At 41.3% G+C, this 26,806-nt stretch overlaps 1 protein-coding gene across 3 annotated transcripts in view; it reads left to right on the top strand.

Moving 5' to 3' along the window:
• The window catches only part of LOC147008814 (laminin subunit alpha-2-like), a 212,048-nt gene that overhangs the window by 141,631 nt on the left and 43,611 nt on the right, over window positions 1–26,806 (top strand). For all 3 annotated transcript variants that reach the window (XM_085863848.1, XM_085863849.1, XM_085863847.1), the window contains 6 exons: window positions 1,582–1,733; window positions 7,976–8,200; window positions 8,905–9,136; window positions 24,495–24,646; window positions 25,057–25,281; window positions 26,521–26,752. In XM_085863848.1, the coding sequence (XP_085719974.1) occupies window positions 1,582–1,733; window positions 7,976–8,200; window positions 8,905–9,136; window positions 24,495–24,646; window positions 25,057–25,281; window positions 26,521–26,752 (1,218 nt within the window). The remainder of the gene's footprint in view (window positions 1–1,581; window positions 1,734–7,975; window positions 8,201–8,904; window positions 9,137–24,494; window positions 24,647–25,056; window positions 25,282–26,520; window positions 26,753–26,806) is intronic.

The raw sequence follows: 26,806 nt of genomic DNA, 5'->3' as shown, positions 1-26,806 counted from the left end.
TAGAGCAAGACTGGAAGCACAAAGGACCTGAAGACTCGGACTTTCGTCCTCCTGTACCGACAACACAGCACCACACCCCATGATCCAGTGAATCCATGACTCCCCAGGCACGCCCCAGACGTCTATTGACCTTTTGCTCACAGCCAGCAGAGACATGAATATCACTGCCAAGGAAAGTAAATCTCCGTGTGAACTCAACATCCTCACCACAAACAGGTACAGACAAGATAGCAGCATCCAACATGTCATTGAAAGGCCAGATCTTCATTTTGACCCAGGAAACTCATAATCCCAGCAGCTCCGTCTCCTTATTCAGCACCTCGAGGGCCCCCAAAAGGATATCTAAAGTATCCACAAAGATGACTGAATCATCTGCGAAATCAAGGTCAGAGATCTTGACGTTCCCAAAGGATGCACCGCAGCTTGATCTCTCTGACATCCTCCCCAGAATCTCGTCCATACAAGTGCTAAAAAGTGTGGGAGCTAGTACACACCCCTGACGAACTCCAGTACCAACTGCAAATAAGTCGGAGATGGTTTCACCACATCACACAGCACTCTCAATACCAGAGTATTGTTCAGACATCAGGTTTATCAGTTTTGGTGGCACCCCACGAAGACCAAGGTTCCTCTTGAGGGCATCCCGATTCACTGAATCGAACGCTTTACAGAGATCAACATTGGCTGCAAGCAGCCCCTGCCGAAACTCTCGTCTGCATTTGGTAAGGACCCAAAGAGCAAGTCAATCATTGACCTCTTTGGTATGAAGCCTGACTGCTCTGGACACTGGTGCTCAAGCAGATGGTGGTGAACCCTATCAAGAATTATTTGAGCAAAGACCTTGCCCGGCACTGAGAGCAGTGTCACCCCTTGGTCATTGCTGCATTCCTGGTGATCGCCCTTCCCTTTCCAGAGAGGAACAGCAAGGCCCCTCTTCCAGTCAGGTGGAATGATGCCCGTGTTTCAGGCAGAGCACAAAATTGCAGCAATTCCACCTGCCTTGAGAAGTTGATCATGGATGCCACAGATCACAGGAGCTTCACCCAGTTGCATCTGGTTCAACATAGCTTGTGTTTCTGTGAACTAAGGTGGATTGCAGTTGATTGGATTGACAGCAATAGGGATCGTAACACCCCTAACATCTAACTCAACAGCTGGTGGATCAGACTGTTGTCATGAACAAAGGTATGGGGGGGGGGGGATGAAAGGATGAAGTTGTGGTTGATGAGGTCGAAGACTTGAGGCAGAGAGGTTTTAAAACATTAATCTTGTTTTAATTTCTTTATAATCTGAGCTGTGTAATTACTGCAAGCAAGTGCAGCCAAGCTATCAGAGATAACTCGATGCAACACAAATAAGTAAACGTTCTCAATAACATGCAAGTACCACACACAAAATAAGCTCATGTCTTTTATTCACCTGCTTACCTTTGGTGGAAACCTGACAACCAGGCCTTTCTTCTTGTCTTAGCTCTTTCACGAGCCCTGACTGTATTCAAAACAAATGTGAGCAATGGAGGATTTATGTCCATATATAGTGAAGTCTTATCTTAGATGTTCGGTTTCCCCCGTGTACCCACAGGTGCATTCAAGGATCCTACGGTGACCCGGCTGTGGGCTGCCGGCCTTGTCCATGTCCCGGTCCTCCAGACAGTGGGCGTTATCACGGCATTTCCTGTTCTCAAGATCCAATCACCAGGAAGATCACCTGCAGCTGCCAAAATGGATACGCAGGTGAGGGGTAATGCATAACCTCGTAGTGAAATGTCAGGCCACACAACTCAGAGAGATTGGAAACACTGGAACTCAGGCACGGGATAAAATTATTCTTTGTCATCATTCCTAAACACAGCCTGATCCGCATACAGAGCCAATGACTTAGAAAAATTTTAACCATGGGAAAGTACTTCCTGCAATACTTACGACAGGGTAACGCTGAGATTTGGTTTAAAAGTTTTCATTTATTTCACACATCCTGGTGTTTTTTTTAATTTTCATACTTTCCTCTCGACTCTCGTGCCGTCAACTTGTCATTTAACAATGTCATTGATGTAAAACTTTTTCATAACTGCACTCATAGTCCCAAGATCTCCAATCCTTAATGACGACTTCCACACATTTTCTAGTTTCATGCATTCCTTATTCTATCTCCTCTGTTGAAACGTCATTTTTATTCTACACCAGCAAATACAACCTGTCGCTTCACTGATGGGCACTGATGGGGACAATAAAAGGGGGAGGGGAGGAGAAAGAGATGAGGCAGGTGTAGGGTGAGAGGAGGGAGGGAGGCAGAGAGAATAAAGGATGGGGAGCGAGGGGGTATGTGGGAATAGCGACACCTCACCAAACATTGCTGTTCACTGCGGAAAGGAGGGGTGCATGTGAGATAGACACACACACACACACACACACACACACACACACACACACACACACACACACACACACACACACGTTGACACCAAGCAGGTCTCTATTTTACCTCCTGAAACCCACCCACATGTGGAGATAGCAGGCAACAACAGCAACTTACGCACACACGCACACACACACACACACACACACACACACACACACACACACACACACACATAAACACACACACATGATGGTGGATACCTGGAGACCTGAGAGGGATCCGTTCCACCTTCTGAAACCCACATATACAAAAAAAAACTTCACAGCTTGGTCCATGAATCATGACCCCTTACCAAAATGAAGGTGGATACTTTGAGCCTGCCCTGGGAGGACTCCATTCCACATTCTGGAACCCACATATGGCGATACCAACCAATCACACACACACACACACACACACACACACACACACACACACACACCGGTGGATACTTTGAGACCTGGGAGGGATCCGTTGCACCTTCTGGAGCCCACTTATGGAGATTAGAACCAACACACACACACACACACACACACACACACACACACACACACACACACACACACACACACACACACACACACACACACACACACACACACACACACACACACACTACACAAAAACGACAAACACAAATATTTACCTTGAAACAGAGTTCTATGAAAGTGGAATTCAAGTGGGAAATTAGCAAAATTAAATTTAAAAATCTATCAAGCCACATAACACAAAATGTCACACTCTGCTTTATGCCTTCACAGCCAGATAATCGCAAACACCTGGTCGGAAGGACCTTATTGTTTTTATGTATGTGTCGATGTCGAAGTGGGGGTGGATTATGTTAAAAAGGAGATTGTACAAAAAGTAAAATCAAAATGATGTCCTGTAAAAATAAAATTGCACATTTTCAGCGGATGAGACATCTCCTGATGCACCAACTGCACAGCACCACAGGGCTCAACACAGGCGGAAACGTGCGTCTGTCTAATCAATGTTCCATTGAGAGCATGGGTACCTTTCCCGAAATGAACAACTGAGCAGCTTGGAGAGCGCTCGCCAAGTGGCTGAAGCACTCAAGGGCACTCCAACGAAATGGTTGATAAACTACTCGTTTGGCACACGATTAGAAACACATTAAACATACACCTCCCGGAGACACCAAAAATGTCAAGCCATGAACGCTAATGTCTCCGGTTGTTTATAAGCATTTCAATGTTCCCAGCGATTCGTAGCGATGTGAATTAATGAAATAAGATGGCTTCAACCACAAAATAATTACAGCTTAATGCAGAACAACACTGGAGAGATCGCAAAGTTCAATCGCCAGTGAAATAAACATTGCAGAAAATCCGCCATTTTGCCTGCTCGTCTGTGCACATCATGTGGTACATCGATTTGGAGTCTGCACAACATAAAACTATTTTAAAACGTCCATGTTTTTTTTTTAACCAGATTTGCTTTGATTCCCTGAAGAGCACCTCACAAAACCTCAGAAAATATCGACACAGATCTGGCAGATGCTCTGGATAGGCAGTCCCTCTGGGGGACAGGGCGTAATGTGTAGCAGTGAATGAATTAAATCATGCAGCTCAATGAAGCTGCTTAATTTTGTTACATTCCTCAATTTTTTGTTCATTCAATATAATTCTCCAAACAGTTGAAAAAGATGTTTAATGGTTTGGAAAGTTCACATTTTCTTGTGTATATATAGAGGAGGGAACAAGAACCTTGCTTGCTTGAAGTAAATAGGTATATCGGCTTAGTTATAAAACTCGTCATTTCTTTAAATTATCAGATTTCACAACGGATTTCGACACTTACTTAATCCGAACGATATCCATCATCAAAAGTAAAATAATAATATGATGATATACTTTAATTAGTCCTTGAGAGTAGATCGTGGAAAATCGGATCAGATCATGCATGAAATCACTCCAAGCTCCTAAACTATAGCACTTACAACAGTGATGTATACAGCGATTCATAGCTATGATGAATAGGCATTCGATATGAGTGGAGAAAGTGACAAAAAAACTTTATCATTAAGAAATCGTTGCGGCCTGTTCCTCGTCAAGGCAAGGTTGAGCAGGCCAAAAAACATGTCGGCTTCAGACCCGAGCGAGGTTTCCCAGGAAACGCCTTATGACCCAGAGAGCGAGGTGGCCGAGGATCGCCTGATGAAGGATATAATTAAATAAGGCGTTAATTATCTTCAGAAGGGGTGTTTCAATTAACCCAAACATCCAATTTTCACTCTTGCACTTCCTTGGAGTTCTCTTTGTATGCATGAAAAGTTTCAGCCTGCTAGGTTTTATAGTTTTGGAGTTATGGAGGAGACACACACACACACACACACTGACACACACACACACTGACACACATACACCACACACACACACACACACACCGACACATACACACACACACACTGACACACACACACACACACTGACAAACATACACACACACACACGCACACCGACACACATACACACACACACTGACACACACACACACTGACACACACACACACACACGCACACACTGGCACTCACACGCACTGACACACACACACACAAACACACACACTGATACACATACACACACACAGTGACACACATACACACACTGACAAACATACACACATACACACACACACACACACTGACACACACATACACACATACACACCCACACACACACTGACACACATACACACACACGTACAGACACACACTGACAACACACACATACACACACTGACACACACATACACACACTCTCACACACACACACACTGACACACATACACATACACACACTGACACACACTCACTGACACACATAAAAAACATCCACACACTGACGCACACACACACACACTGACACACATACACACACACTGACACACACACACACATACACACACACACACTGACAGACACACACACTGACAGACACACACACTGACACACACACTGAAACACACATACACACACACTGACACACATACAAACACACACTGACACACACACACACACACTGACAGACACACACACTGACACACACTGAAACACACATACACACACACTGACACACATACAAACACACACTGACACACATACACACACACTGACACACACATGCTGACACACACACTGACAAACACACACACATACACACACACACACACACACACACACACACACACACACACACTGACATACACACACTGACACACACTCACTGACACACACATCCACACACTGACACACACATACACACACACACTGACACACACACACACATACACACACACACTTTGCCTTTTATTAGTACAAATTACTATCATCTGACTTTTGTGAACAAGTTTTTCTTCCACCTCTGAAGATTCCCCTGATTGGCTGATTCCCTTGACCACATTGAACACTTGAATTGATATTGTTACGAATCTGCGCTCGCCGGCGTGCGCCCGACCGCTTTCCACTAATAGCAGCAGCACGCCCACCGGACGAGCAATTCAGTCGCGACTTTCTGGAACAACGCCAGAAACCAGTCACGGGTGGGTTCTTAACCCCACCACGGCCTAGTCCGTATTCTACCCGAGCGCGACAGGGTCAATCGCCGAATATTGATATACCCAAGTATTCACGCAGGTAACCTAATGAGAGACCGTACCTCGGCGAAGGCCTGCTTGGACACGAATCGCTTAAGCGGTTCGTTCCGTTCTGGGATAAACGAGCGGGGTGTTATCGCCAGACCTCGCCGGACCCAATTATTTTATTGGTTATTAAAAAGCCCGCTAGTATTCCGAAAAACAATATGGCACTTCAATGGGGGAAAATGACACGACAAACGTGGTACATTTAAACAAGCACATTTATTATACACAGCACGTACGCAGGCATGCACGTATGCAATTATGCAATCGACAAAAGCAAAAGTAATGCAAAAAGAACTACAACCGTTCTACACAATCACTTAACAGTCTTACTAATTGACAGACATGGCACCTCAACATGCATTCAAAGCAAAAACCCAGGAAAAAGACCACCCTCATAGACAAGGGAGTCAGACTGGGCCTGTGGGCCTTTATAACGTGGGGCTTTGGTGACCGAAAAGGCCCCACGAGACCGTTGCAGGTTACCTGCACCCTCGTGGTGCTTTGATGGGGCGAGTCGCGACGTCCAGTCCCCACGGCAGTTAGCGTAGCCGCGGTTGAGCTCGGGCCTTGCCAAGTGGCAGGCGAGCTCTCTCCGGCTCTCCCCACACGCATGCGCAGGTTCGCGCGACACCGCGGGGCTGCACCTCCAGCCCACGTCTCCTTCGCGACCCCCGGACCTCCACCGACTGACCGCTCCCAGCTCCCGACTCGGACACGAGCCCAGATCTCCATGCAGCTCCGGCAGCAGCAGCACAGCTCCTTACGCTGCGTCCAGTGGCAGTAACCACACCAGCAACGACAGCAACCCCAGCAGCAACTCCAGAGAGAGAGAGAGTGAGAGAGAGAGAGAGAGCGAGAGCGAACGCTCCGTGCGCCCTTTTTATTACCCCCGCTCCGCCCTCCGCCCTCGCCCCGCCCTCCTTCCAGAACATGCGGGAAACTTCTCACAGGAAGCGTTTTCTTGCCAAATTAGGGACGCGCGCCGCCGCGGTAGTTCTCTTTGTCCCTTGCAGGGTGAAATTCACTGTGGCGATGCCATTCGTCCGGGGGAGGGGGGAACGGGGGCCGCCTGCTTTCCCTCGAGGAAGGCCAGGCCTCTGGCAACTGTGTGCCAAGGTAGAAACGCGGTGGTGTGGTTATGAGGGTTGAGGTGATCGTGGTTGTTGTAATTGGTGGCGCTTTGTGGTTAGGGTGGTTGTGTGAAGCGGTTGGTCCAAAATAACGATAGCAAAGAATAACGGCTAACTCAAAGATCACAGCCCTGTCCACATGAATAAAACCCATTAAATAACGGTGGGGAAATCTATCTAAACACACACTTAGCAATATAACTGAACTAAGGACCTTATGGTGTTCTTTGAATTTCCACAACCGTAACAATATCATTATCCAAGAAAAGTAAATGTCATGTTTATGATACAAAATAACTTTGTAATCCATATCCTTCCGACTATATAAAAGAAGGCAATTATATGTGGGTATGTACAGTATGTAACACTGAAAATCGTATTACAAAACACGACTCTTCAATCTCCACCAAAGTTACTCCCTTGACAGATTATTTGTTGAACTTTCAAGATGTACAAGTAATATGTGTCCATAGCAGGAAATTTTATGCAACTTTCAATCAATGTCATGAAAGCCAAGGTTTAAAATTGTACGAGCTTCCAATAGAGCCTTTATGTTGTCATTTATTTTTATTCATAACTTATTGTTTCCATAAACAAGTGCAATGAATTGCTGAATAAGTTGTATTGATATTGTAATTGCAGTATTTGAAGCAGAACTCATGCGACATAATAATGAGTTGTAAAATGTCATGCAAAAAATATAATCTCCTCATACAGCCCTCGTGAAACTGGCAGGTACTTCATGAGTCGATCTTCTCACTCATCGATGCTGTATTTATCCTAGGTGCCCAGTGCAACGTATGTGCACCTGGATACTTTGGGAATCCCATGTACCCTGGAAGGAAGTGCTTGCAGTGCAATTGCAACAGCAACACAAACCCAATGGAGGAAGCTCCTTGTGATTCCAAAACAGGAGACTGCCTGCGATGTCTGTACCACACGACGGGCCCTCGGTGTGAGAGGTGCGAGGATGGATACTACGGGGATGCCACCAGGCAGAACTGTCGACGTATGTTCTTGTTTACTTGTAAACATTCTCCAACATTGCTTCCTCCACTCTCAGTCCTCTGCCCTCCTCACCCCCCCTCCTCCCCACCTCGCATCTTCTTCCAATAACCCCCTCCTGGTTAAAGTTCAAAAATTCAGGCTGAGTGCACACCTCAATTTCTCCTTTTCTGAGCTTCCTTAACCTTCGTAAAACAACCATCTTACTTGCTAATTTCAGTATTCCATCGATATATATATATATATATATATATATATATATATATATATATATATATATATATATATATATATATATATATATATATATATATATATATTTATCTCTCTCTCTCTCTCTCTCTCTCTCTCTCTCTCTCTCTCTCTCTCTCTCTCTCTCTCTCTCTCTCTCTCTCTCTCTCTCTCTCTCTCTCTCTCTCTCTCTCTCTCTCTCTCTCTCTCTCTCTTTTCCTTTCCTGGTTGTGTCCAATTGTTGCCCCACTTCCCCATTGTCAAATTTAACCCTGCTCTTCTCTGAGCCTCGCTCTTGTAAAAAAAAAAAAAAACACTCAAGGATTTAGAAATGAATGAAATCATGGATTCGATTCATCATTCGTTTGAAATATGGATTTTCATTAATTTTGAAATTTCTGCTTCATCAACAAAAACAAAACCTTTTACTTTCACCTTTATTGCAATTTTTAAACCTCTTCCTCACTGCATCCCCAGCTTGTGATTGTGATATCCAAGGAGCTTTGTCCCCTCCTTGTGACCCGGTGAGCGGTCATTGTTATTGTCGTACCGGTGTGGCCGGACCCTCCTGCAAGGCCTGCCTGAAAGACCACTTTGCTTTCCCTCGCTGCCAACCCTGTCATTGCCATGGAAGCCAAGCTGACTGTGACCCAATCACCGGGGCCTGCACAGAATGTCCAGAAAACATGGAGGGCAAGCACTGTGAAAGGTTTGTTGTTTCCCTTTCTGTTGCTACCTCTGCCACTGAAATTGGATGGAGGTTATGTTTTCATGCCTTTTGCTGTCTATCTGCCTTCCCGTAAGCAGGATAACTCAGATAGTTGTGGTCGCATTCGGAAAAAATTTAGTGGACAGGTTGGGTGTGTGACAATACGAAATGATTCAATTTTGCTGAAGATCCCAATCCTGATCCAGAACCGAGATTTTTTAAAGTGATTCTTCACCTGTGAGAGATCCGGCCAAAAACGATACAAAGCATGACATCTCATAAAGTTGGTGGATGAGTTGGTTAGGTGACAATAACAAGCCGATTAGATTTTGGTTCAGGTGTGAATCCAGATATGACCTATCGGTGGGATCTGGATCTTCACCAAAATCGAATCAATTTATCCTTGTCACACACCCAACATATCCACCAAGTTTCTTTCAAATACGTCCACACCATTTTGCGATATCCTTCTCACAGACAGACAGACAAACAAACAAGCCAGTAGGCGACGAGGGATCCACAAGGATCGAAGCGCTGGATACGATGCTTTTCATTCTGATCGATCCACCGACGAAGATTCATTGCCAAGACGTATTGGTTCACATACACTTGTTCCTCTGCCTGGCAACATTTTTCCTATTGCGTATTTTGCCAACTGACACTCCTCAGAGTGGAGATGGAGGAAAGTGTAAATGACAAAAAATGTTCTACCAACCATGTTCTATCACCGTGCCAAGACGCTTTCGTTTACGTCTAAACGTTTCGCCTTGATGATATTAATTTATCAGGGATATCTACCGAATCCCAATATTGCCTCAAGAGGAGTTGAATTGGAGATGCAGTTGATGTTCAGATCACATGTTATCAAAATTCATTGAGTCATCAAACTAAAATATAATGAAATTACAATGTATAAACTGAAATATAATGACATCAAAGTATTATTATTAGTATGAGCACAAGTATTGAAAATAGTGAACGTAGGTCGAGAAAAAGTATTTTTTCGAATTTTGCGTATTTCAGCCCCTTCATGATCGAATGTGAAAAAATGCTGCGGTTCAATTTTGTAGTAGTTATTAAACTCTATCCATACACCGAATTTGAACGTTCCGCTGTCAACGGTTTCCAAGGTCAAGGTCACTTAACATATTCCCTGGTTCACCACCTTTCCGCATTCGGAGGGCGGGCTGCCATTCGGAAACTATGAGAGATAGAGGAACGTTATGCTGCCGTGATAACCCAATGGGGATGCAAGGAATAGGCATGAGTTGATCCGGTCGCTCTACCTATCAGAGAAGCCGCGCTACGTCAGTTACCATTTGGGTTCTTAAAGCGCGGTTTTTCGGCCACTGCATAGCAACGGGTGGTTGCTTAGCAACTAAACTCAAACGCGCACAATCCCAGCGCATATGGCACCTGCTAGCCAAGTTTCATCGAAATCGGTTTGCTGGTTTGTGCTGTGGAGCCTTGCATTGCAGACACACACACACACACACACACACACACACACACACACACACACACACACACACACACACACACACACACACACACACACACACACACATACGGAAAACCCGACAAAATTTTTTCTAAATATCTCTAAGTGTTTAATTCCGAAGTCTCGTTTCTCGACATTCAAAACTGTAGGACAAGTATTGAAAATAGTGAACATAGGTCGAGAAAAAGTGTTTTTTCGAATTTTGCGTATTTCAGCCCCGACACCCTTGGTGCTCGAATCTGTAAAAATGCTGCGGTTCAATTTTCCAGTAGTTATTAAACTCTATCGATACACCGGATTTGAACGTTCCGCCATGTACGGTTTCCGAGGTCAAGGTCACTTAACATATTCCCTAGTTCACCACCTTTCCGCATTCGGAGGGCTGGCATTCGAAAACTATGAGAGATAGAGGAATATTATGCTGTCGCGATAACTAGATGGGGATGCAAGGAATAGGCAGGAGTTGGTCCGGTCGCTCTACCTATCAGAGAAGCCGCGCTATTTCAGTTACCATTTGGGTTCTTAAAACGCGGTTTTTCAGCCACTGCATAGCAACGGGTGGTTGCTTAGCAACGAAACTCAAACGCGCACACTCCCAGCTCATATGGCACCTGTTCGCCAAGTTTCATCGAAATTGGTTTGCTGGTTTGTGCTGTGGAGCCTCGTGTTGCAGACACACACACACACACACACACACACACACACACACACACACACACACACACACACACACGGAAAACCGAACAATAATGGATATCTAGCGAATCCCAACAGGTGTGAATGCATAACCTCTGTTCACCTTCTGTGGCAGAGGTAATGAAAGTGCATCTCTAATTGAATGTTCAAATACTAGTACGGGCCCGTAGCTGCGTAAACGACGACTGGATTGGGGCATTATTTCAATTAGATTGGACCAACCATATCATAAATGGCCATAACTTGGGAAACATACTCAGGTCCCCAGCGTCAATTGTGACGTCATATCAAATGAAGAAGAATTGTGTTGTCCTGTCATTGGTCGACAGATAAATGGCCGTAACTTGGGAACCGCTCGTCCGATTCATATCAAACCTTGAAAAGCACATCCGCGGGGCCCCGGTAATATTCCTGGAAAGTTTCAGTCAGATCGGACCATCGATCGTGCAAATAAATAGATAAATAAATATTGCTTGTGACGTCATTCGTGACGTCATAGCACCGTGTCTTGTCATTGGCCGACAGATAAATGGCCGTAATTTGGGAACCGCTTTTCCGATTGATATCAAACCTCGAAAAGGCATATCTGCGGGCCCCCGGCAATATTCCTGGCAAGTTTCAATCAGATCGGACTGGCGGTCGTCGAGAAACCGTGGTCGCAGACAGACAGACACACACAGATTGCTGGAATTATAGATTGATGATGAACTCCATATTGAGGCCTCTTTAACATTAACAGAGAACAACGCTCATAAATGACTGAAGGATAACAAAGTTGACAAGGAAATGCAGCAGACAGAGATGTCATTAAAGGGCTGATGAAAAAAATTCTGAAGAAAAGGCACACACAGGCAGCATCAACAGGGATAGAATATATAGACATGACAGGGCATCCAAGTTGATTGAATCAACAACATATAAGGAGAGAAGATCGACGACTTTTGACTGTCGAAAATCGAGGCTCATTGAAGAACAAGGTGATAGGTGGTATGAACTGAGAATAGGGCAGCAGGACAACTCTTGGACACAATAAGGAAGAGTACGAACAAACAGAAAAAGAGAGGAGGGAGGGAAACATTGCAAACTACAAATAAGCAGGTTGGGTTGGGAGTTGTTAATTGAGGTAATGAATATTGTGGTTGAGGGTGGGGGTGACATGAGTTCGTGGTGGAATGCCTAATCAAAACCATGAAAGAAAGAGTGGGATTGGTATTGCCCTGAGATGTCAACAAGTCACCTAAGCCAAGTCTATGAAGGCAAGTCTCAAGTCTAGGAGGGCAAGTCTGAGGGCAAGTCTCAAGTCAAGTCTCAAGTCATTGAAGGAAAGTCTCAAGTCTATGAGGGCAAGTCTCAAGTCAAATGTAATGTCATAATGTAATTATCATAGAGCTGGGTTACGTGTAAGCCTTTAATACTCAGAAGGTTTACACAAGTATGAGCTGGTTGGTTATATGAGCTTGATGATTTTTTTGGGGGCATGTGTTCTCAGTAAAATAAATAACATGGAAAATATAAAAATGACAAAGTTTAATTGCTTCAATTCAAGCCCATTGACCAGACTCAATGGTGTAATGGTTACATTTGGGAACAAAACTCAGTGACCAGACTCAGTCTTTTGAGTGTCATTAATCTTGTTGATTCTGCTCCGAATATGGAAGGTTGGTGATTAATATTTGGTTCATACCTCACCTTAACCCTAACTAATACCTTTTCTAAGCTCGGCGTGATCTATTTTCCGAGTTCGTGCCCCCTTTGGCGCGCGACTCCGGTGGTCTTTGTTTATAAATATAATCACATCCTACCAGAAATCGAAGTAAAATTAGTCAAAAACACATCACGGAGATGTATTTCTTTTGATATTGTGTTCATTCATTCATCATCATTGTCAACAAGTCTACATGCTCAAGTCTCAAGTCTTTAAGGCGAAGTCTCAAGTCACAAGTCACAAAATGTGCGACTCGAGTTCAAGTCTCCAACTCAATTCGCCATATCTGGTATGGCCTATTGAAGGCTTTTTCACATCCTTGGTAAGTGGGGGGGAAAAGGTTTAAATTTTTTTGTGGTTTCCATTTGGATTTTGGATGTTTAACCAAGAGATGGTTACTGAAACACATACATCCTGGAGTTGTTGGTGAGGGTCAGAAGGCTGAGAGAGTGGACACCACTAAATCAGAGGAGAAGTGGTTAAAAAAACACAGACAACGACCTGTCTGTGATGTGAAAGCAGCAGACCTTGTAGTTCAACCTCATCAAGCCAGATTAAAATCATTTTGAGAGCTTTAAAAACGCATAATCCAGGAGATGCTGATGTGATGCTGGAGCCTGTTGAGTTGCAGACAATGGCCTTGTATACTGAAGTAGTTTAGATGTTTTTTTTTTCTTTTTAAAGGAAGACTTAGAACGATCGAAGATGCACAGTCTGTGGCTTGGTTTAGAGGCCAGCTTGGTTATATGGGGGCCCAGGAGAGGTCATGGCTGATGGTGAGACTGAAGCTCTTCAAATGGGACCATAGAAATAGATAGGTGGGTTCGTTTGATTATTCTTCCAGGGTGATTGGGGAGACAGTGAGATTTTCTGAGATGGAAGGATATGTTCCATTTTATCAGACCAGCATCGAATAATTTCCAGATTAGCAGAGAGTGACTCTTGCTATCATTGGGATGGGGGTACTGCACGACACAATGTTGAGTCATCTGAAAAAAGGAAGAGAGAGTTGTCTTGAGCATCAGAGAGGTTGTTTACATATCGGTTTGGAAGACTGGGCCCAAAGAACTAGCTTGGAACACTCGAGACTCCACTGGGACAGGAGAGGAGCGGATTCCATTGATGCAAATGTGTTAACTGCACCAATGGAGGAAGTCAGGAATTCAGGAATGAAGGTGGCCTTGTATGTCACAGACAAATAGCTTGGCAAGCAAAGTCTCACATGCCCGAGGTATGTCCACGGAAACAGCCTTGACCTCTTGTTTGAGCTTTAGGGCCTCCAACCATTGCTGGGAAAGGAGCTGCAGCCTTACAGAATGAGTAGGTGGGGCCTTCCTGAGACCGTTCAAAACCCACTTTTCTCTCCTTCGCTTCAAGCAAGTGGTGTGAGTAGATGATAAATGGGGTTTCTGGGATGCCCATTCAAATAAATGGGGAAAAAGGGAAAACCTTTCTGACCCAAGCCCGAAAAGTTCAAAATGGGAGATACACTTCCTCCCCACCTATCCCCTTCCCTCCCATACAAGCAAATGTAAAATTGAGACTATGAAAGATTGAGACTTACTGATTAAAGTACTTTTCCCTTTCATATTTTCATTAAACTCAAAGAGCAAACCAACGAATATTTGTCCATGTTCTACTTTAGGAAATAACTTAATTTCCTTATAACATTCATTTACATCGAGTATATTCACAAAGATTACTTTGGAACTTAGTTCTTGGTTTAAGTGTCTTTGCTGAGCAGAAATGAAATGATAAACTTCTCTTAATGCTCTTGTTTGTCCACCTCCTGAGCCACATATCATTTTGAGATTGTAGTAAATTATTTTTCCATTGCTCAATTGATAACCATCAAAGTTTTCAGTCCATTCAAGGATATAATTTTTTTTCTTTTACATCCTCCAACTTATTTGTAATTAAATTTATCCGCTTATTTGTTTTATCTACTTTTACCCCGGTTATTTCTTCAGTAAGACTAATTTGATATTTCTCACATTCTTTATGTTTTCCATTTAAATATCAAGGCTGATTACATCTACACTCTTTGGTTTGGTTATTGCTTGGTTCGATCACTTATAAATCAGTAAAAAGACGGTGGAAGCCCGTTAAAATCCCCAACCCAATATCTTAACACTTATACTTGTAACCATAAGGGATACTATTGATTCCATTCTCTAAAATATATGTTTTATCATCAAAAGCTCCTAATGCTTTCTTATTTATCTCTTCTGTATATAATTGATGTTTTTCACTTCTAATTGCATTCATTTTTCTGCACTCTTCCTTCTTTAAGGTTAAACAGTTGTAATAATGTTTAAAGCTTATTGTTTCCTTGATTATATTTTTCTTTATTCCCTTTTTGCTTCTTATCACACCTTTCAATGGCATTATTATCAATATACGTAAAAGCATAAGACTTTGATATCAATCCTATAAATTCACTCATGACCTTCCCACCCAATTCATCTTTAAACTTACCAATAACCTTTTTATTCTTTGATGAAAACAACACATCACCTGACTTATAATTACTTGCATCATATATATATATATATATATATATATATATATATATATATATATATATATATATATATATATATATATATATATAAATATTATCAATCATATCCTCATATACATCACTTGTCTTAATTTCTAACATAAAACTATCTGTATCCATATATAACAATGACACATTATTCTGATACTTTGATTTAAATTATTATAGTAATAGTCATACATTAACGACTTTGACAAGTCAAGAATTGATGTTCCCATATAAATAGGTTTATCCATTTCAATACTCTCTTTTTTTCAAATGGATAGCACAAAAATTCTCTGAAAACAACTCTGCTCGCTCAAAACTTGGTCCATTAATTAACTTTGAAGCTTGTTTCCAAGATATAGTGAATATACTCATAATCTAAAACAGGAGATGTTGAATGGAAGACTTGACTCAAAGAAACCACTCAATGTATCATACCTTAAAAGAAGATGCCAACACGTTAAACTGAACCAAACCACTTACACGTGAAATTTGGGTGTTCTGGAAGGAAAGCCACGATACCTGTGGCTCATTTTTTTATTTTTAATCAGATGGTGATACTGCTACTGATAAGAATATTGCGTTGAGTGATAATGCGAAGGTGAATCAACTTTGCGTTTCTCCAGATGGAACATTTAATCCACGAGATAGATTTGAAATTAATTGGGAAAAAAATGATTATGCTGAAGCATACAAGTCTTAACAAAAGGTGTGTGAAAGCAATGGAAACAAAAGGCACGAGTTCACCACTTGCTTGAGATGTGTACCAAATTTCGTAAAGATATCTTGAGGGGATTTTTAGTTAAGCTCCAGAAACGAAATGTGAGGGACGGATGGAACCCATTTCTATATCCCCCGCCAACTTCCTTGGTTGGCGAGGGATAATAAAGAACCCAGTTTGGATGTGACAGCATTTAAAAGTCTGTATACAATCTATGCGATTGACCTAAGTGCTCAAAAGGAAACTATAAAGTCTAATCGAGTGGATACTTCCCCATACATTGAAAGAGGCGAGAGTGAAGAAGTTGATCCATATTGTTTGCTTTTGCAAGAAACAGAATTACAGATAAATACAGAAAATGGTGTTATGATTAGTCTCACCTAATTTTTTTGATAAATAAATGAGTAGTAAAGTGCCAACTGGGGTATATGTTAATCAAATGATCCTTAATAAACTATCATCTTGTATTCAAAATCAAAAGCCTTGTATGATTAACGTAAATACAATTCAGAGAAAAGGAGCAGGAAGAATTGATGTTTTGCTCACAAGAGAACAGGTGAAAATCTTGAACGATACTGGCTCACTTAAAATTAAAATTTCAGAACTAATGTTGAAGAAATATTCAATGAGAGATGAGTGGAGGATTTCTCCCATTTCTAATTCCTTTATTTGCTGGTTTAAGTGTGGCTGGAGCATTGACGGCTGGTATTTTAGCAGCAGTGAAAACTGCCAACGAAAGGAAGGCTCAACTCTGGGCTCAAAAGGAGTTGGAAAGACATAACAAAGAGTTGGAGAAACAAATTGGTGGAGGTGGTGTAATTGTAGATTTTGCTGAAAAACTTGAAAGCCTACCTGATAAAGTGAGATTGTTAGTTGGAGATATGCTTTCTTCTATCGCACAAGCAGGTGTAAAATTGACTAAAAGGGGTAATGGATTATATCTTTCTAATAAATAAATGAGCATTGATGAGTGGTTTAAAGAATTTAGAAAGAATACAACATCAAATTTAAAACTTATCAAATGTTGTAAGAAATTAAAAATTCGTAATGTGGTTATTTGTATGAGAGATGAATTAACAAACGTGCCTAAACATACAAAGAATATTATTATGAACTTAGAAGATAATCATGGAAATGGTTCTCATTGGGTTTGTATTTATAATAATCAGGTTAAATATTGTTTTGATAGTTTTGGTCTTCCACCACCTGTTGAAGTAATAAATTCTTACAGAATGGTGTTTATCAAACATTTCAAGTCCAATAGTTAAATTCCAAGTGTTGTGGTCAACTATGTCTTCATGTGCTATTTCAACTCAACAAAAATAAAAAAATTTTATGACATTATTTTTAATCTTATATAAATGACATGTTGGAAAAGATGGTTCTATCTTTGGTGTATCCCAAGAACTGGATATTGATTTATCAAATTATTACACAAAGGCACAGGCTGAACGACAGAAATATAGTATAGCAAAAAATATTAATATGAAAAATGTTTTTAAATTAATAAATTATCCAAGCCTGATTGACGTGAATGACTTGGTGAGATTAAGTGATTTATCACAATATATATATCCTTAAATAAAACAGCACGTTTTGTTAAACGAGTAGAATTTACAACCACAACACCTGCTTCAACAAACCACACACCTTTTCTTATTCAATTCAATTATCTGTTTAGTATTGAATTTTATAAAGAAGGAAGTATAGTTAATATGAGAATAGAGAAATGGAGGTATAATGTGTGTGATTTACGATATAATTGGTCTTTTTCATTAAACCTCGAAGACCTACACGATTTTTTATCAGTCTCGTGAAGAAGAATATTTTCTTCTTGGTAAGAATCAGGAGATATGTGGAATCACAAATAGCAAACAACAAATACATGATTTCGGGGATAGGAAATTATATTATAGTGAAGCAATAGTTTATTTGACAAAGAAGGAAGGAAATTAGATAATTATACAAAGTCGAGGAATACAAACTGATTTAACAACAGGAAGATGGGGTGTTATTACGTGTCATCATATTAATCTGTCATATATTTCTGATATATAAATGACAGCAAGAAGGCTTCCAGAAAATTATAATTTTTGCATTCAAGGATACCTACAAGCAAAGGGTGTTAGATTTTACATTCCTTATTAATTGGAACATAGACACGGGCATTTTTTCTATTAAGAACTGGCCTTATACTGATATAAAAAATGGAGTGGGAGAAGTGGGAGAAGGAGGAGAGGGAGAAGTGAGACAAGGAGGAGAGGGAGAAGTGAGACAAGGAGGAGAGGGAGAAGTGAGACAAGGAGGAGAGGGAGAAGTGAGACAAGGAGGAGAGCGAGAAGAGAGAGAAGGAGGAGAGGGAGAGGGTGGAAAGAGAGAGAATAAATAAACATAAAAATATGAAAACCAATGAGATTATAAAAACATCAAAGGTATTACAGAAAATAAATCAATCTCAACGCACTGAGAAGGAAAACAAAGAATTGACAAGTCAATGAGAAATATATGCGTCGAGTATTAACATCGATTTCAGGGAGAAGATTTCAACTGGAAAGTGGAGATAAAGAAGAGAAAGAAGGAAAAGATTATATTATTGATGATGTTGGTGTAATTGACTTTGGGTAAAGTTTTACATATTTTTTCTTACATAAATGGAGGAGAGAGTGAAGCCATTTCTCAGGATTCTTTATGTTTTAAAAATCAAGATTCAAATGTGCATGTTGGAAACTAAAAAGGTTTTCAGACTGTTGGAATTTTTCACATAAATAAATGAGTTATTGTCTCAAATGTAAAAAGAAAACCAAGAGTAAAAATATGTCGAATGTTAAATGTAAAAATAATAGGGTTATACAAAAAGACACATGTTCGATGTGTGGCTCTAAAAAGAGTAAATTCATCACCAAACACAAACGAGGGGGAGATGTTCAAAAGTTTTTATCAGGAAGTAAATTTACAACAACTGGAATACCAGGAGAATTATATCTATCAGGGTATTCTTTCTGTGGTCCAGGAACAAACTTGAATAAAAGATTAGATGAGGCTGACAATCCTAAACCATGGAGCAAACCGATCAATAGGGTTGATAATGTGTGCATGAAGTATGATATTGATTATGGGAATAGCACATCATTGGAAGAGAAATGTTGTTTAATTTGTCTCTGATACAAAATCCAACCTTGAGAGAAAAAGTTGATAGGTTCATCGTGAAGAGGATGATCAGTGCTAAATTGAAACTTGGGCTTGGAAATTCAAAAAACTTATAGGCTCTAATGATGTCATTAAGATTGAAGAGCAATTAGCTTATGAATTACATAAACCAATATTCACAAAGTTTCATAGAAGGAAGGTTTATTCCAAGGAAGTTGATTATATCTGGTCCACTGATTTAATTGAACTCAATCATGATAAGGGGTACAAGTATGCTTTAACCGTTATTGATTGGAGGAGTAGATATGTGTGGGTTGTCTCTGAAAAACAAAACAAGTAATACTCTTATGTTAGCTTTCCAACAGATATTCAATTAAAGCAAGAGAAAACCTAAAAAATTGTGGACTGATGAGGGTACAGAGTTCTACAAGAAAACATTTATGAATTTTCTTTAAAATAACAACATTACATTATACAGCACCTTTAATGAAGGAAAAGCAGTTGTTATTGAGCATTTTAATCGCACTTTAAAAGAGAGACGATAAAAAAATTCACTCAACTCGGTTCTCAACAATGGTTGTCTTTAATTCAGGACATTGTAGATAGGTATAATGACACGATTCATACCTCAACGAAAATTGAACCATCAGATACATTTACAAAATTAAAATATGAAAAAGAGATTAATGTCAGAAAGCCTAAGTTCAAAGTTGCTGATGTAGTCAGAAAAAAACAGGTGGAAATCTCATTTTGAAAAAGGTTATACCAAGCGATGGACAAATGAACTTTTTTATATTGTTGATGTCGGTACAGTTCCTTGGATTTACAAATGATGTGATTTAAAGGGGGAAGATATGTGAGGTTCATTTTATTCACAGGAATTACAAAAGACAAAGATAAATTCAAAAAAACCCTTGGACTTTCAAATTATGTCATTTAAAGGGGGAAGAAATTTTAGGTTCATTTTATTCACAGGAATTACAAAAGACAAAGATAAATTAAAATTTTTTGACTCTGCCCCTTTTTTAACTCCGCCCCTTTTTGTCTCTGCCCACACAAGCCACACCCATGCAAACCCCACCCACACAAACTCCACTCACACAAACCACACCCACGCAAACCCCACTCACAAAAGCCCCACCCATGCAAACCCCACCCACATAAGCCTCATCCACATCCATCATATCCACATAATTAGTGGCTAGTTTATTAGTTCCCCACACACAACATGTTTATTTCATTTTAAAAAAAAATTGTCAACCCACACAAGCCACATCCACGCAAACCCCATTCATGCAAGCTCCACCCACCCACACAAGCTCCTACCCATACAAGCTCCACCCACACAAGCCTCACCCACACAAGCCCCACCCCCCTTCCCCCTGTGCGCCCCCACCTTTTACCCACCACCCCCCTCATCCCACCCCCCCACCCTTCCACACACACACGGGGAGGGGAGGGGAGAGGGATGAGGGAGGTGGTGGGTCGTTGGGGGAGCGCACATACCCCCCAAACCCTAACCCTAACCCTCCCCCACCCCTCCCCTTTTCATCTCCTTTATTCTTTTTTTTGTAATTCAAAATCAGATAATTATAAGGAAAGCTTTTCTGTAAAAACAAAAGTAAAAACATTGAACAAAATCTTCTTTCTCTGGAGTCTGACAGATTGTGATTTTTCACCATTTTCTGTTCAAAGAAAGAGGAAGAACCATTAGGGTATATAAAGATTATATAATGATATTAAAAAACATTAAAAACACAAAAGCATTTACCTCCAGAAGATTGAGTGTAGTGTCAGATTCCTCCAGAAGATGAAGTTGTGTGTTGGGTTCATCCAGACAAGTGTTTAAACTGAAAAAAAAAATTATAATAATAATAATAATGAGTCAACACTCAAGACAGATATAGACAGAGACATAGAGACAGAGATAGAGACAGAGGGAGAGAAAGCCAGAGAGAGACATAGACAGAGAGAGAGGCAGACAGATACAAAGAAAGAGACACACACAGAGACACAGTGATACACAGAGAGAGACAGAGGGATAATTTCTCACCTTTGACTCAACTCATTCAAGGTCAGAGGACGTGAGAGGAGTTCTTTCCAACCAACAATAATGTCATTCAATTCTTTTCGAAACGATTGAATGTCTTTAAGGATGTCATTCATTTTTTGCCATTCTTCATGATATTCAATTACCTCATTTTCCAGATCAGTTATCAACGATGTTCTTATTGGGGACAACCTGATAGAAAAAAAACATACAATAATTATTGGTTGTATAGTGATTTAATTCTGTATAAAACAACAAATCATGAATTGGTTTAAGGATCTCACTTCTCATCTTGTGAAAATGATTGAACTGCAAGGTTGGAGTAATCTTCTGAATACTCCATTTTCTGAATAAAACATACTAAGTTCGCGTTTGCTATTAAATAGTCCGAGTTGATGACATCATGGGAAATTACACAACAATGGATTTTTTTCGGTTTTGTCTCATAAAGGAAATGACTTCGGCCTTTTGGGGTTTGGTTCGGGTGTGAGGGCTGAAATAGAGATTTTATCTCTTCTTTCATTTAAAACTTACTTTTAAATTTCTTCTTTTGATTTTATCTTATAACTCCGCGCTATAATTCCACGGCGACACCTACGGCTTGTAAAAGATAGCCAAATGGCGTAGGGCCACACTGAGGCCACCTCAGAATCTCTGCGGCCGCCGCATGTTTCTGTCAATTCGGGGGGGGGGGGTTACGGCCGCCGTATCCTAGCCATAGAGCAAATGTGACTTAGGCCTAAGTCTCAATCTTTCATTGTCTCAATTTTACATTTGCTTGTATGGGGGGGGGCGGGGGGGAGGGGATAGAGGAGGAGAAAGCATGTCTCCCATTTTCATCTTTTGGGGATTTGGTCAGAAAGTTTTTCCCTTTTCCCCCATTCATTTGAATGGGCGTCCCAGAAACCCCATTTATCATCTACTGCTGTGCCACCATATCATGTCACCCCCTCACCCTCCTCTCCCCCTCCCCCCGAACCCCCATCCACATCCCCACCAACAATCTTTTCTACCTCCATTAATTGTGCATAGCAGGCAGAGTTCCTTACTTGCATGTTACTCTGTTTCCTCTTTTTCTGTTCATTCATTCCTTTGTTTATTGTGTCCATCTGTTGCACCACTGCCCCACTCTCTGTTTGTTGCCTTTTACTATTTGTGTCCCTGCTCTTCCTCAATATTGTCTCAAAAAAAAAACGTGTTAATGGACAGGAGAAGAGTCTGTGGTAAGAGCGAAGATTGCAAATAAGAGTAGAGGATAACAAGAGATCATTAAATAAGTGCAAAGAAGAACATGATTGGACAGACTCAGGGAAATGAATCAATAGATTAAATAAAAGGGAGACAAAAGAGTAGAGATCAAGCAGTTAGCCTGGATTTGGGGAGGGTAACAAGGTTTGGGTTACTGGCTGAGAGAGTATGTCCTAGTCGAGCTTGTGAGGGACAAATACCTGAGAGCAAGACCACAAATGAGGTAAACGACACTATGCGTACGTATATCATTCCACAAGTTCCATAGACTTATAGTATAGTAGAGAGTAGAAAAATCGTGCAAATTATGATACAAGCATCAATTTTGGGATTTCTGTTCTGCAGGGCTTTCTGATCAAATCTGCCTGATTGGCCATTTGAAAATCCAAATTTTCAAAAATTTGATGAAATAAAAAAACTTCAAAAAAATTTGAAGTCACAGCTGGCTGAAATTCTTGAAGCGCAAGTGAACATCCCAGACAGAGAACCAAGGGGAGATGCAGTCATCATTGATGGCTCAGCAATTATCAATGCCCTACCTCCATGCACTTCAAAGATATTTGATGACTATGCTAAAGAAGACATCATCCAAAAGGTGGAATCCTATGGTGCCAGGTACGAGAGGGTGGACGTGGTGTTTGATGTGTACAAGAAGTCAAGTCTGAAGTCCGAGGCAGGGTCGAAAAGGCGGCAAGGAATCAGAAGAAGAGTGACAGGAACCAGTAAGACCCCAAGTAACTGGAGAAGCTTTCTTCGAGATGACAGCAACAAGACTGAGCTGTTTCACTTCCTTGCGGAAAAGATGTGTGAAGCACAGACGACAAGCACAGTCATTGTTACAAAAGGAGAAGATGCCATCAGCAACACAAGGAAGTCACTGGATGCTGTGTCTCCATGTTGTCATGAAGAAGCTGACACTCGAATATTTGTACACGCCAGGGATGCAACGACGGATTACAGCAAGTTCATTATCATTAAGGCTAATGGCACGGACGTACTAGTCATAGTAATATCTGTACTGCCATCCTTACAGGAACTAGGTCTTGAGAACATGTGGATTGCCTTTGGCCAAGGAGCCAAGGCACGATGGATTCCAGTCCATGAGGTAGTTTCTACAATAGGGCCTGAGAAAGCTAGAGGGATCCCATACTTCCATGAGTTCACTGGATGTGACGTCGTGTCTGCCTTCCACGGTAAAGGGAAGAAAACTGCATGGCAGACTTGGAACGTCTTTGATGATGTTTCTGAAACATTCACTAATCTCAGCTAGCATCCAACATTGATTCGTGATCTTGACTTTTTTGAAGTTTTTTTTTTCTCGAAATTTGGATTTTCAAATGGCCAATCAGGCAGATTTGATTAGAATTCCCTGGAGAACAAATGTGCCAAATTTGATGCTTGTATCATCATTTGCACGATTCCTCTCAAAAATTGCTGTTATCTGCCCCACTATTAGATTTTTACTCTTTCATGAACCTATATTTTGTTTCTCCAAAAACAATCCATCTTCCTTGGGAGAAGAGCAGCCCTTGTACCTCAGTTTCCTTTTGACTAGCTCTAATTGGTCTCAGGGCTGTGGATTGCACAGAAATCTAGTGACACAACATGAGATCTGGAGAAACTGACCACAGGGAACATGCCTACTCCATTGCACTTTGGAGTGCTGAGAGCAGCTGTAATGAATGAGAGCTCTGCTGAGGATTTTCCCTGATTGTAATGATGTCTTTGCCATGTACCCCCAGATGCAAACAAGGATTCTACAGTGACCCTGCCACGAGTTGCCAGCCATGCCCATGCCCCGGTACTCCAGATAGTGGGCACTACCATGCCACTTCCTGTTTTCAAGATATAATCACCAGGCAGATCACCTGTAACTGCCACAATGGATACTCAGGTGGAGGAAAATGCATTACCTCGTGGTGAAATTTCAGGCCATGCAACTCAGATACATTGAAAATACTGGAAGTGAGGCACAGGAGAAGGAAGCGTTGCTCATTTATCATCATTACTAAACACAGCCTGATCTGAGTATACAGCCCATCACTTTGAAAAGCATATCTCCAAAACATGTCAGATGTATGTCAAATAACTTTATTATTATAGAACGGTATCTATAAATAAGTCCACAAAATGCTGAGTAGGTCGTGTTGGCATTGCAATGGCAGTGGGCCACATAAAACCTTATTAGAAGTCATAAAAGTAATTTTAAAAAAGCCATACATTTCTCCTTGCAACCTTCATGAAGCAGTCATGTACTTGATGCATTGTTCTCCTCACTCGCACATGCTCTATTTCCTATCACAGGTGCCCTGTGCAATGTGTGCGCACGTGGATACTCTGGGAATCCCACGTACCCTGGAGGGAAGTGCGTGCAGTGCAATTGTAATGGCAACACAAACTCATTGGATCAAGCTCCTTGTGATCCCATAACAGGAAACTGTCTGCAATGTCTGCACCATACGACGGGCCCTCGGTGCGAGAGGTGCGAAGACGGATACTATGGGGATGCCACCAAGCAGGACTGTCTCCGTACGTTCTAGTTTTCTTCGTTCTTATGTGAACATAAGCAAGTCAGAAACAGAAATTGACAGAATATAACCAGGCCAATGGAGACGACTTTTATAGCCAATGCATACTACTACGACTACTACTATTACTACTACTACGACGTCTACTTATTTAACATCACCAATAATTATTCCCATCTTATTGTGACGTCTGCTGGAACACATTTTTTCCCAACTGCTGGGTGAAAACTAATTTTGGCAAACCAGTTGGCCAGTTCTGACGGTTGACTGAAGGTGCCAGGAATTTGTAATTTGTTCATGGTTCTGGCAATGACTCACCTACTCTCTGGGAAGGAATGAAGGGATACAACCCTGGTATATTTATCGTTCACCAACTAATTCCAGCAAATGGGACACTCAGCTTAACGTCCAACCGAAGGACGGTGCACTTTGTTGTGCAGCCCCCTTTTTGCAAAGTTCCACAATTACGGTTTGCAGTCGGATTCTGCATAACCAAACACAGGTTCAACATCTCTGCACCACTCACTCAGACTCTTTTTAAAACCAAATTGTGGGATTTTTTTTTTACAAAACACAGTGACAGAGTTCTACTTTTCCAGTTCAAAACAATGTAATAATAATCGCACACTGCACCTGTCCACATTCTTGCGTAACCACTGATATAATGCAGTTTTATTTTTTTCTAAACTTAAAGTTGCACAACTGTGCAACAGATTGCCAAACCTGTCTGCATATTCAAATATTGCTCATGCCATATGACAGTGCTGACGATGCAACACATGAAATTACAAACTTCAAGAAAACTTCCATTTGAACATAAAATTAGATTGATTAATTAATTACATTACTTATCTACCCACCAACATGTATACTAGAGATTGTAGCACCCACAAATGAATCGTTAATATTCCTAAAGTTGTGCAAATAAGATAATAAAGTGAACAATGGATAATAATGATCAGGTTTAATGATTCTTCGTTTTTGAAATTTAATATTTGGCTTTATTTCCAAATAAGCTGTTGGAGGAGGCTATTTGTTATATTATGCAAAGCTGATGTGAACGACGGACTCCAAGTAGCGATTTGGGAAACTGTCCTGTGCAAATTATTGTCTCATCACACTGTGTGGTTGCTCAAGTTTGGTCATCCCAATAGGGTAATAGGATAAACCCATCTCATTTCCTCTTCATTCCATGATCCTTTACCCAGACACAACTCTTCTTCTCATGCTCCCACCCCAGCTTGTGACTGCAATGCTGAAGGAGCTTTGTCTCCTCCCTGTGACCCGGTGACTGGTGAATGCCGATGTCGCCCCAGAGTGGCTGGAACATCCTGCAAGGCCTGCCTGCCGGACCACTTTGGTTTCCCCACGTGTCAGCGCTGCAGTTGCCGTAGAAACTCAGTTGGTTGTAACCCCATCACCGGGGCTTGTCTGGAGTGTCTGGGAAACACCGAGGGAGAGCAATGTGAAAGGTACACATTCCCTTTATTGTCCTTTTCCATCCCCTATTTACCGTCATCTATGAA

The sequence above is a fragment of the Eptatretus burgeri genome, chromosome 18 (genome assembly GCF_056783735.1).
Source record: "Eptatretus burgeri isolate ZD-2024b chromosome 18, Ebu_testis_v1, whole genome shotgun sequence".
In the NCBI taxonomy this organism is placed as follows: domain Eukaryota; kingdom Metazoa; phylum Chordata; class Myxini; order Myxiniformes; family Myxinidae; genus Eptatretus; species Eptatretus burgeri.
This window is presented reverse-complemented; position numbering and strand designations above follow the sequence as displayed.